Here is a 12,690-nt window from a genome sequence, read left to right on the forward strand (position 1 = left end):
ATAAGAGCTTTCAGGATTCTTTCTGCACATAGTTGTATTGTCCTTAATTTCTAGACAACTCCCAAAATCCAGCCTGGTTTAGGCCAAATGTTGGTTATGTTTGGGGGTATTTTTTCATCAGCAAGCAGGTGTTCTACAATTTTACACCATGGAGAGTATACTGCAAGGTAAAGAGTATTAAATGTTCTGGTTGTTTCATGTTTTGTTTATTTCTTACTTAAAGGCATCGATCATCTTGTGTTCAGCTTACTGAGCAACTAGAAAATAAAAACACTGAGTTATTGCTATTTGCAGAAAGTCAAGAACACCAAGAAGAAGAGCTGAAAAAGGTATTTAATATAATTTCCAGATCTTAACTGCAGTATAGGATTTCTAGGAGAGAGTACTGACCATGGGTATACAGTACTGTATGCATATACAGTAGAGAGCAGGAGGACGCATTGTAGGTTGAGGAGAGCTTGAAGATTTTTAGATGAAACGGATTTCGTATATGGTTGCATTTAGTTGTGTAGCTGCAAAATTGACATTCTGATTGTGTGCACTAACTACCTGCTTCATTGAAATAATGGAAGAGACCATGCCTACGCATTGCTGTGATTCAGATAATACCATGCAACCAAGAAAGCCTCTCAAGCTATGAGTAATTAATAGCCTGTTGAGCTAAGTTGTAATTTGTAGGTGGTCTTAGAGGTAGGCTATGCAAATAGATCAACTAATACAAGTCACAGTGGCAGGTACTCACACAAGGCTAAGCTTAAACAGGTACCTGCTGCACAGTGTAGGGCAGAGCTCTCTCGTTTGAACTATGCATCACATTGCAGAGCACATTTCAAAAGTGCTGTGAGCAAGCAGCAGTGGCATGGCACTGTGGAATGGTGAATGGCTTGGCAGGCTGAAATACTTTGCAAGTAGAGGATGCTCAGAACTCCTCTTACAGGCATGTTGTGGTTTTGCCAAGTAGCAATGTAAGCAGAAATCACAGAATTGATAGGGTTGGAAAGGTCCAGTCCCCCTGCCAAGGCAGGCTCACCCAGAGCAGGTTACAGAAATGCTTGCAAGTGGTTTTTGAATGTGTCTATTTGGATGCATCTGGCTTAGGTCCATCAATTTTGGGATGACAGTCATGATCTAGCTCTTAGCTTTTTTGCATCTACATCTATTTTTTTACAATCCTAATATTTCTCTGCTGTTCAATAAATAAAAATGAAATGCAATCTGTTCCTCGTTGTGTGTAGTATTGCAAAAAGTTGTTAAAATGGGTTCAAAGGTTGTTATGCTGGTTTTTGTAGTTTTGTTTCTTACACAAAAAAAAAATCTGTCAGTACTAAATTGTTGATTTTAGTAGAAAGATTATGAAAACAATTTTTGAGTTGATACTTCAGAGGACTCTACACAGGAGTTTAAGTTCGACCTTAAATTTTACATGTAGTGGTAGGAAAAATTCTCATAAGATGATTTGCCAGATATACCCTTTATTTCTAACATAGTTTCATATTAAAGAGCCTCTAGATTGATTTATTTATATTGCACCTAAGTTAATTTAGGCTTCATCAAACTTATTTTAAATCTAACTTAACTTAGGTACAGTATAAATAAATCATACTTAAATTTATTGAAAGGATATTTCCTTGGATATTCTTTACCATAAATTCCAGTTCTATACATGATTTTTATGACTTTCTTTTAAAAGGTTAATTGAAGTGCATTGTACTTGGTTCATTTCTAATATTAAATAGGCAAATGAAAGTACAAGAGAAGTGATGAAAAAATATGTAAAAATAAACAAAGCTCTGTGCACTGACTTCCAAAGACATTTTATTTTACAATCTCAGAATCTCTGATTCAGTTAGAAGAGTTGGTGTCTTGGAAGCAACAGCAGAGAAAGAAGCAAGTGATGCAATCATATTTACTGCACAGAATTTTTTCTTTTTGAAATGTATTTGCTACAGATAAGAAACCATGTTTATCGAGAGGAGCAGTCCCATTGCTCTGAGCAGGAAAGAATGAAGACAGAAATCTCTGACCTGACAGAGGAGCTTCATCATAAGGAGATCACTATAGCAACTATCATGGGGAAAGCTAGTCTTCTGGAAAGACAGTTAAAAATGGAGTTAGAGACAAAACACAAATTGTTAACAGAACAACAGGTATGCAAGTAGGCAAAAGCAGCCCACATCATTTTACTCCACACTATTGATAATGACATTCACTATCCGTGGAAAAAAAGACATTCTATTTCTTGCTGTAGTTTTTATCAGCGGTGCTGTAATATCTGTGAAGTATTACAAAAGCAGCCAAATTGATACTGGAACAAGAAATCACCAGTAAATGTCAACTGTACATCTAAATTGAAATTCATTCTGACCATCACATCTCATTACCATTTTAACATGCAAAAGATCTTGAAAACTTCTGGTTTGTGGTTATTATATATGCTTTAAGTTTCTAATTTTTCAGTGTTTTCTAAAGCTTTTTGAAGAATGTTACAAATCTGCGTAGAAAATTCTAGTAATTATATAGCTGGAAACTGTGAGATTCCAGTGAGGATTTTTATGGCAAATTTTTGTTTTAAGAACAAATATATCATCTTTGTTACTTAGTTTGTAAACCAAAAGAACCATTATATTTAGACTTTTCTGGGTAGCTCTGCATTTTCTGAGAGGGTCACTACATGTGGAAAATTGTGATTGAAGTAATACTTTACTTTTGACAATAGTGAAGTTAGTCTTAGGGGAAAATGAGAGATATCTCCTGCTGTGTGGCACTCTCTACCAGATATTTCCATATCACTAAAAGAGTAGATATCATTTCAAAATATCATGAACAGGATTTCATCCAGTTTCAGAGGCCTGTAAAATCTGTCCCTCTTTGTATGTAGCAACTGCATGTGAACTTCCTGTTTTCCTAAGTCATTACTTCTTTCAAAAAGATAAATAAATCCAGAGGCTTTGCATTTGTATATCTTATAAAAGATTTAATGCTTCTTCCTGATTTAGTATTGCTATATTTAAAACTATTATAGTAAATTTTGTGATTCTTAACATACATTTTGTAAAATTAAGCTTAAATGTATCTATACTCAATGTTATTCCAGTTAAGAGTAATATTCTTGTATTTAACTAAGAACTTAATCTTTTCCTAGTTGTTGGAATTCCGTTACCAAGTTATCAAATCTGAAAACACACGTCTAAAAGAAATGGTGGAAAACCAGGAGTGTGAAAGTTGCATGGTAATTTTTTTTAACCTGTGAAGTATGCAGAATAGTTACTTATATTTATTATAAATGTAGATTAAAATCATGGCAGATTTAGAGATTTCTGGCTTGCATAAATTAAACAAATAAAAATAAGGTGTGCAACATAATCAAAACCAAGTGGTATTCACACACAGCCTGAAGAAGGGTATAGCTAAGAGTAATTTTTACCTTAATTGTATTAAACTACAAGTAAGCTAAATTTTTCAGTAACTGTCTAGACACTAAACAATTTCTGGGAACTTATTTTTTTTGTAAGTTATGTCACTTATTTAAGTTTAAACACTCATCATTCTCACAGACAAAAATATATCCCTTTTTTAATATGCTACCCCTTTGTTCACATGGTATTTAAACAGCAGTGTAAAAAACTGACACATTTTGCTCCCACCCAGCTTATTTTAGAGTTTAGTATTTATATCTCCCCAAACAGGGGAGCTTTAAAATTTAATTGATAAAAAGTGTGCCATAAGATTATGTAGAACTGTGGTTTATGAAGATATTATAAATAGTATATATACTGTTTTCCACACAAAGTTTCAAAACATCCCCTGCTTACAGAACATCTACTGTTACTGTATCCATCACTAAAAAAAACCCCACTGGAATGTTGTTCAGAAATACTGATTGGGGGGATCTGTAGCCTGTTAATTGTCATGAAAGAATGGCTCATTTATCCACACCCTTAAAACAGCATAGATGCCCATCAGTGATGTCTTACCTACACATACATACACACTATCATGGATATCTGTATCTGTATAAGATATATTATTGTGGAAGCATAGATGGATATGTGTATGCATGTCTAACCCTTCTCTGCAGTGACACTTTCCTTGAAGATTGAGAAGAGCTGTCCGACAAGGGTCCTTGGAGACATCACATTTGTTATATTTTAACAGTAAAATCCAGTTACTATATATACCAAGGTCAATAGATGTTTCAGTGGATTTGTGGACTTAAAAATTCTTTCCTACTTTACTAATGTATTGTGAGGATCTAAACATTATCAATTGTGATATATTTGATATTAAGATTCCAGGGATTTGAGTGATTTTTTTGGATGTGTTTGTGCTGTACAGTGGAGCACTGCACAGACCTCTGAGACCAGTGCCAGCCTAAGTCAAGTATGGTGAAATGCATCATCAGGCAGGGTTACTTTCAGGGTTTGGATGTCAAAAGCAGTGTAGCTGGGCCAGCTCAGTTTTGGGGTTCATGCCATTATAACTTTACTGCTGATTCTAGAGCTATTAGGGTTAGGACGACTTAGTGCTCTCCTTCTTCCTCAGTTCTGCCACCCCTACCACTTGTGAGACATAGCCAAGCCCCTCCTCCCCCATAGTTGCACAAAATATTAAATTTTCTTATACTTGCTGGCATTTCCCTGCCAACTTGGCTCATAAATTCCCCCTAAAGCTAAGCCAGGCAAGGTTCACAGGAAGAGATGGCATCAAACCAGTGCAAGGAATAGACAAGCTTTCAAATGCAGGAGCACGGTTATGACAGCAGTGTACTAAGAACCAAATCTGTAATACTAATGAGTTGCTGAGTTCCAAAAGAGTAAAGTAAATCTAGGAATATATGAAAGCACAACTTAATGAAATGCAAGGCGTTTTAGTCTTTTGTGTGTAATCCGATAAACCTTTTGAGAAGTTCCTGTCACTGACAGTACACTGCTATTGCAAATGTGTTACACAACGCAGAGCAGGACTCTGCAGAGAGGTAGCTCCAAAATAGCTGGCTCAGGTGTGCAGCACAGGCTTCGTGGATTAAGTGATAGAAGAAAAAAAGAAAGAGAGTATCCTGGCTAGACAACTTCCAGAGCTAATCTCCATCTTCCCTTCTTGATACCCTAGTGGATGGGGCTCTTCAGCCCCTGATCACAGTGCACATGTGGCTTGCAATTTCGGTATTTTGCCTTGCATACCATGTGGGCTAACCCAGCTGAGAAGCAGGGTTTAGTGACAGGGACAGAGAGCACCATGCTGATGTGGCTTTACTCACTGCTTCTGAAACTGAAGGTGACTGTCTCAACACACATATTAAATTGGGTCTGTACACAAACTCTGTATCTAGTATAGTAATGAACTACTATAATTTTGCATGTTATTTTTGGAGGAAGTCTTACTGGAGGGAGCAATACAGTCTGCAGCTAGAGCTGTTATGGTTGCTTTTATGTCATCAGTTTTGCAAAGCAAGGGATGAATTTACAACGATAACATTTTGAATGCATGTTTGCTGAGAAATTTTAATTTGTTTTATTGTGTTATAGAGGCTGTTATCTCTTCTTTTCCATTTATCTACAGTGATTTTTATTTTTCTGGAGGCAATTCTCTTGGTTTGCCCTAAATTCTGTGTGATTATATATGGTAGCTAGGTCTTTTCTTTAGCATAGAACATTGTTTTGTGTTTGCTTGTTAAAAATACACCCATTTACTGTGGAAAAAATAACTACTTAATTATGGTATTATCTCCTTTCACAGAGTATAGATTTATGTAACAAAGAACATGGAAATTTCACAGCTTCTGTTCACAAAATGAAACATGAGAATTTAAGACTACAAAATAGCCTTGTTAAACTACAAAATGACACAGAAGCATCAATACTGGGTTGCATGGATACATATAGGGAAAGAGAGCGCAGCTACCAAACCCATTCAAAGATGCAAGAAAAGGAAGAGAGGTAATATTGAGATTGTACACATTTATGAAACTTCTTTTAAGTATTTTGGAAGGTCTAACTGGGCCAAAGTGTCAATTTTTTTGCTATTTCTGTTCATTCAGAACTCCCACCAATGTAAATATAAGATCTAGTAAGTATATTTGTAAGGACTTCCTACATTTTTCTGGATGGCTAACGGAAATTGGCAATAAATGAAGTCCCAGAAATGTTTAATTTCTGTTTTAGTATTTAGCACATGAAACTTTAAAAACTTTTTATGTGCTGCTCAAGTTACTCTTAGTTCCAGGTTTTGCAAAATAGAGCAGACTGTATTTTTACTACCAAATAAAAACAAGACAAGGAAAGGAAAGGAAAAACCAACATGAGAGGTAAACTGCTCAACAGGAGTTTCTCTTAATAAGCAGTTTGAACTATAAGCCCTGCTGAAAAGCTTTGTGTCCTTCAGCTTCATTTGTTGGAAGTTTCATTAAATGTATTTTAATGCCTTTTCTAGTTTTGGTGTTCTTGGGTGACCTGATTTTAAAAAGAAACAATTTCAGATGCCCTGAGTAAGTCATTACTACAATAAACTCCTTGTTAGGAAAAAATAATGAGGCTTGAGAATAGTCAGACTCACAGAAAGAATTGTAGTGATGACTTTCTTCTTATTTCCCTATATTCAGTGAGACATTGAATTCCCTTCAAACAGGTTATAATCATGGCATTGCAATAAAAAAAAAAAAAAAGAAAATAAACTCCCTGCTAAACAGTATTTCACAGTACAGGAAAATAAAAATTAATAGGAAGCTAAATATGTTGATTGTTTGTAATAAAGAACTTACATGATGGCATTAACATGAAACAGTTCTGTGAAGTAAAGTTTAAATAGTTGGAACCGAAACTGTACATGTTAAGATTTCAAACTCATACATTTAGGTTTTGGCAAAATTTAAAATTATTTTCTTTCTGCAAAATAGAGCGGCATCCCAATACATGTAGCTACGTTTTTGCCTAAAATTTCTTTTTAAACAACGTTGGTTTGTGTTGGAGATAGTATTCATGTGTATATAAAAATAAATAGATATATTATATGTATATACATAATATACATAATGCATGCACATATATATATATACATATATATACACACACACACGTATCTTTGGAAGTGGCAGGTATGGCTGATTTCCTGGGAAGTTTCAAATTATGTTGAAGATTTTGCTGAAACAAATACTTGCAAACCAAGATACAGGTTATTCTGCACCAGTAGGTCTCATAACTTCACAAAATTGGTCAGTGCAATTTTTGCGCATGCTTCGACTCCTCTCGAGTGAGAAAAAGTAAGATTTTTCCCATTTTCTCAAGAGTTACACTTGCTGGATATAAGGGACTGTGAAATTTCATTTATGAGAACATAAATATTTGAGACAACAGAACTATGCATGTAATTTGTAGGATTGTGATTTCGTAGCTATTGAAGACCAATCAAAACTGTGAGAGAGAAACCTGAGAGTTAACCTTTCTTACAACAGAAATCTCAGCCAGACTACTGGACACAATTTAAATTATTATTATTATTGTAATTAATATGATGAAACAGATATATTGAGCCTGGATTTCAGGATCTAAATCATGAATTAGAATTCCTAAATGAAAAGCTATTTAGATAAATAAATACACAGATTTTAAAATGTGAAAATTTGACATGTACTGTGTATGCACATCAGCCAGCCAATGTTTTTATGATAGGGCCCTCTCTGTACTGTCAGTTCTCTGTTCCCAAGCAGGAAACTACCTGATTTTTCCAGAAAACTAAAATTAAATTTTCAACTGTAAGATGTATGCAGATAAACTAGGAAATCGATGTTGGTTATTTTAAAATCTGGGCTATGTTTATTTTATTGTGAGCATAAACCCTGTTATTTCTGGTTTAATTTGCAGTTCTGTTTCCATGGTAATTATGGCACTGGAGAAAGGGCACAAAAACTTTTTTTACATGGCAAAAAATTAGAAAACTTTGTGTTTGTGCAAGGGACAGGTGTATATTCTACAATATTTTTCAGTTGTGTCTCTCAATCCATACTGGAATCCTGGGCCCAAGCACCATCATGTCTTAGAGAGGAGACCTCTTGAGAAAACATATGAAATTGCAGGAAGTTATACTGGCAACCCAAAAAGCAGCATGATTTCTTCTTTCTTTCTTTCAGTATACAGTGAATTTCTAAATATTAGAAAGTAAGATATGCAGAAATAGCATCTTTTTGCTAAAAAAGGACTGTGCCCACGTTCTACCTATAACCACCTTAATTAATTGCTGTTTTCTTATATAATTGTCTTACTTCTAATTGCCATTTACTAAGCTTTTCCCACCCTCAAGATTTCAATCCTTTAGTTAGACCTTATCATACGCAGTTGATTTGAATTTGGGCACAGTTGAAGAGGAATTTCTCTGATGAAGCTGATATGTTCAGTTTGTTTCTCCTCAAATTAAAACATGCCTGTGGGTTCTGAAATGAAAAGCTATTTATTTACCACAAAAATATGCACAAAATAGGTAACTGATCAAGCCAAAGGGCACCTTCATCATGCAGGAAAAGTGAAGGGTAAATGCTAAGACTGAATGCCTGCTAAGGGATCTGGGGATTGCTTAATGGATGCGTGTTTGCAGTGAAGTATCTGTGTTAAGGAGGTTTTCACTACTCTTTGGAGATCATGCAACTCTTGTCACACTCACCACTGTATCAGGTATTGCAACAGATAAAGTGGAAGCAGTGAAAACAATTCTTCAGGGAAAGGCTTTTTATCCATTTTAAAATCAAACTAGGCATTATACTTGCCAGGTAAGAGCAACAGCACAAATTCTTGAAGACATTCTGGTTATTCAAGACCTGTAGTTTTCTTTCTCAAGACTGGATATGTCAACCAACAAAGCTGTGTAAGGAGTTTGGGGTTTTTTGCATCACTGAAGTCATTGACTGCATAGGGACCAGGCAGGTTTTATGTATGAGTCTGGAAAAATAGATCCTGTCTATATAAATTCCCTTTGTGAGGACAGTGTTCTTTCACTACTTGTTCCCTATGTCACCATGTCAACAGTGATATTATTTGTGTGAAGTATGTGTGGCTGTTAAATACTCTATGACAGTAATCCCACCGAAAGCATAAGTTGTTCAGCTGCAGTTATAGTGTATTTGCATTGGTAGTGTTAACAAATGGACAGCTTTTTATAAATTTGCAGACTGTATTTAAAGGAGATCTTAGATATTATTTTGCACATGAACTGGTAGAACTTTAAACCACAACTGTAAAAACCATCCAAAGCACCTCTATGTCATTGTCATGTTTTTCCACAATACCAGGCAGCCCCAGCAATCCTATGGATTACAGTAGGAATGGGAGTTCCTTTTAAAAAAAATCAAAAATTAGTCCTTTTTCTTTTTTTTTTTTTTTTCCTTTTTGGGAGGGGAGGTGCAGCATCAGTTTTTACTGTCTAAAAGCTACCATAACCTAAGTCAAGTAGACACTCAAGTCTGAAAATTCTGTTCTTAGAGAGGTAACCTATAACATAAAAGTAATAATTGTTATTAAATACATAGAGAAGCAGTTCTGGGGGAAAAAAAGAACACAGATCACATAGACTTTACTGTGGGTTTAGAGAGAAAATTACTTCCAAAAAGGTCAGAACACATGAAAAAAAAATCTGTGATTTTCTTATTCATGCCATTTATCTTCAGTTGTGGCAGGGTTTTTTCACTGTGTCCTTCGTCCAAACCATAGATGGAATGAACTTTAAAATAGGGAGGAAAAAAAAAAAGAAAAAAGGTATTCTGTGCCCAAAGAACAGAGTATATTTATGTAAAGAAAAACATGAAAGAAAGGAGAAAACTCTGCCTCCATAAAGGTAAACATTTTAGATGACTTAGAAAACTGGAAGGTTTGGTGAATAATCTCAGAGAGTTTTATGTTAGAATGTATAATAGTATTATTATTATAGTAAAAATAAAATTATAATAATAAATAATAATATAGCATCATCCTTATAATTTGCTTTCCCGTAGTATTCAGAGTATCTTAATCACAGCTTCTTTTACAATCAGAGAAAACAATACGTTCTTCACTAGGTCTCTGAGTTGTTCTGCACAGTCCCTTTATTGAATACTCGGTTTCATGTTTTGGGGCTGTTGTGCTTTAACCTGGCAGGTAAACAGCACACAGTCACTCACTCACTCCCCCATGCCCAGGGAATGAATTGGGATTTTTAAAAAAGTAAAATTCATGTGTGGAGATACAATTTAATAGGACAGAAAAGGAAGGTAGTAATAATAATCAGAATCATACTGCTATAATTAGAATATGTGAAACAAGTGATGCCCAGTGATAACAGTGCAATTACTCACCACCTGTCATGTGATGCCCAGGCAACCTTACCCCAGAGTTTTATTGCTGAGCATGATGCCATATGGTGTGGAATATCCCTGTGGTCAGCCGGGATCAGCTGTCCCAGAGGTGTCCCCTCCCAAATCTTTGTGCGCCCCCATCCTCTTCACTGGTGGGGTGGGGTGAGGAGCAGAAAAGGCCTTGACCCTGTGTAAGCTCTGCTCAGCAGTGACCAAAACACCCCTGTGTTATCCACATTGTTTCCAGCACAAATACAAAACACAGCCCTGTACAAATTACTGTGAAGAAAATTAACTCTACCCCTGTAAAAACCAGCAGAAGGGCTTATGTAGAAGCAGGTCCATCAAGGCTGCACAGCCACCTTCTCCCAACATCAAATATTTAAATTAAGACTAGAAAATGATGGTGTGATCTTTTCTGCAGAAAACACTGTCTTTTCCCTGCACTTAGCAAGTTCTTCTTTTTATTTAAAAAGAAAAAAAAAGTACTGAGTAGCCCTGCATACTCCTGAATATTTATAAAATTACATTTTAGTGGCAGAGAACATGCTCTTTAAAAGCTTTTAAGCTGCATTTGGAATTATTAGAGTGTTTTAGGATATTTGCAATGATAGAATCCGTTCAAACAGCTATCATGTTTTAGTAGTTACCTCCCAAGATTAAAATTTCAACATAAGCACAGGCCTCAATACAATGGAAATTTTTATCTCAGCTAGAAATATTGTAACAGAAAATTATTAAAATCTGAAATAATTTTTTTTACAAAGAATGATGCAACTGAAAATTAGTGTAATTTTGCAGACATCTGGGCAGGCTAGTCTCAAGATTTTCTGCTTTTATCAATACATTATCAGAATTGTTCAGTTAACTGTCAGGAAAAGAAGGTATTTTGAATGGGAAGAAAATGGCTTTCTCTTTTTTTTTTTTTTTTTTGAAGTTACTGTTAACCCTAATAGTTTTTGCTTTACAGAACTACAAATGATTAGAAATATGTACTTGAACATCAGTTCTGATCACTGAGATAGAAGAATTATGGAACATCATGATAAAACACTTAAAAATTAATTTTTAAACTTGAAGATTTTGTTTATTTTTACAAAAGCATCTTCTTGTACAATTTTTTAGAAAGTGTATTTTAAAAATTTATTAATTTTTTATATTAATCTCCAAAGTGCTGTCATTAAATCAATGGCAAAATTAGCATTGCAGTAAAAATGCAGAATCAAAGATTCTTGTACTATTTTTTGTTTAAGCATTTATTCTAAATTCTGGCCACTTGAACATAGTTGTTTAAGATAATATTAGATCCAACCACTAATAATAGGGTTTTTTCTCTCATCTCGCACTTTCATATTTCATTTCCTCTACTTGTGTGGCTAAATTCACTCTAGTTCCTATCATCCTGTAAGCCAAGACATGGCTGAAGAGTGCTTGCATAGCTTTATCCACTGGAAAGCCAATAGCAAAGGCTAGGCAACAAACACTTAAGGAGTATTGGCATCCTCAATATCTGAAGTGAGTTTGTGTTTTAGCTCATCCTGCCACAGTTATACCAACCAAGGCAAGGTTCCTCAACCTAAGCTCCCCCAAAAGGGTTTAAGTGAGGGTGGTTTAATTTATAGCTGAAGTAGACAGAGAAAGCACACTCAGACTTCTACAGTAACTTAGGTGGAACTTGCTAAATTGCTGCAACTTTAATAATAAGAAGAAGATAATGCTGAATTGTACATCCATAACTTCATGCATGAAGCAGTTTGAACAGCTAAGTAATCAAAACTATGTAGACAAATAAAAGAGAAAAACCTTGGCTTTGCTGTGATAGCTTGAAAGTTTTAACTGGCTTTCATACTTTGATTTTTTTTCTTTTAGATCTTTCCAAAATAAATATGCACAGGAAGTGGAATGTCAACCGATTGCTGTGCTCACTGCCGGTGGATACCACAGAAACTGCAGTCCTGCTTTGTATGGCCAAGGCAATATCAGCAATATCACTGGTTCAAAAAATGATACCACTTTATTTTCTTATCCACTTCACAGAGGTCATGAAAAGAAAATAGTTTATAAATCTCCATTACCACCAGTGGGGTATCCTTTGGGCTTTCCTGGGCCATTTCCTGAAATGGGCAGAACAGGCAGCTTTCAGAGCCCTGCTTACAATGCAGAAGAAATCAAATTATCCGTAAGTAACTATTTTCCAATAACGCATACATATATTCTCAAAAATCCATCTGTGGACCAAATGCAGCCTTGGAGAAGCCAAAAATTAGATCACTCTTGTTGTCATTGTTATTTGTACAGTGCCAGCCCAGCAAAAATGGAAATACCTTACCCTAACAGAAATGTGTTTTTTCTGGAGATTAAACATCCCCTACTGAGCC

General features: G+C 35.2%; 1 protein-coding gene across 3 annotated transcripts in view; it reads left to right on the forward strand.

Annotated features, from left to right (window-relative positions):
* Positions 1 to 12,690, forward strand: part of DEUP1 (deuterosome assembly protein 1) — a 45,837-nt gene that overhangs the window by 22,769 nt on the left and 10,378 nt on the right. For 2 of the 3 annotated variants that reach the window (XR_006015305.1, XM_042023686.1), the window contains exons 9-13: positions 224 to 329; positions 1,950 to 2,147; positions 3,143 to 3,229; positions 5,737 to 5,936; positions 12,182 to 12,491. Coding sequence is in view for 2 of the 3 variants with exons in the window: in XM_042023686.1 (XP_041879620.1) it covers positions 224 to 329; positions 1,950 to 2,147; positions 3,143 to 3,229; positions 5,737 to 5,936; positions 12,182 to 12,491 (901 nt within the window). In the remaining variant the exon portion in view is untranslated. The remainder of the gene's footprint in view (positions 1 to 223; positions 330 to 1,949; positions 2,148 to 3,142; positions 3,230 to 5,736; positions 5,937 to 12,181; positions 12,492 to 12,690) is intronic. The other variant, XM_042023685.1, reaches the window with a different exon arrangement.

The sequence above is a fragment of the Corvus kubaryi genome, unplaced genomic scaffold, assembly GCF_017639235.1.
Source record: "Corvus kubaryi isolate FWS band 111438036 unplaced genomic scaffold, C.kubaryi_AGA036_p1.0 37256, whole genome shotgun sequence".
In the NCBI taxonomy this organism is placed as follows: domain Eukaryota; kingdom Metazoa; phylum Chordata; class Aves; order Passeriformes; family Corvidae; genus Corvus; species Corvus kubaryi.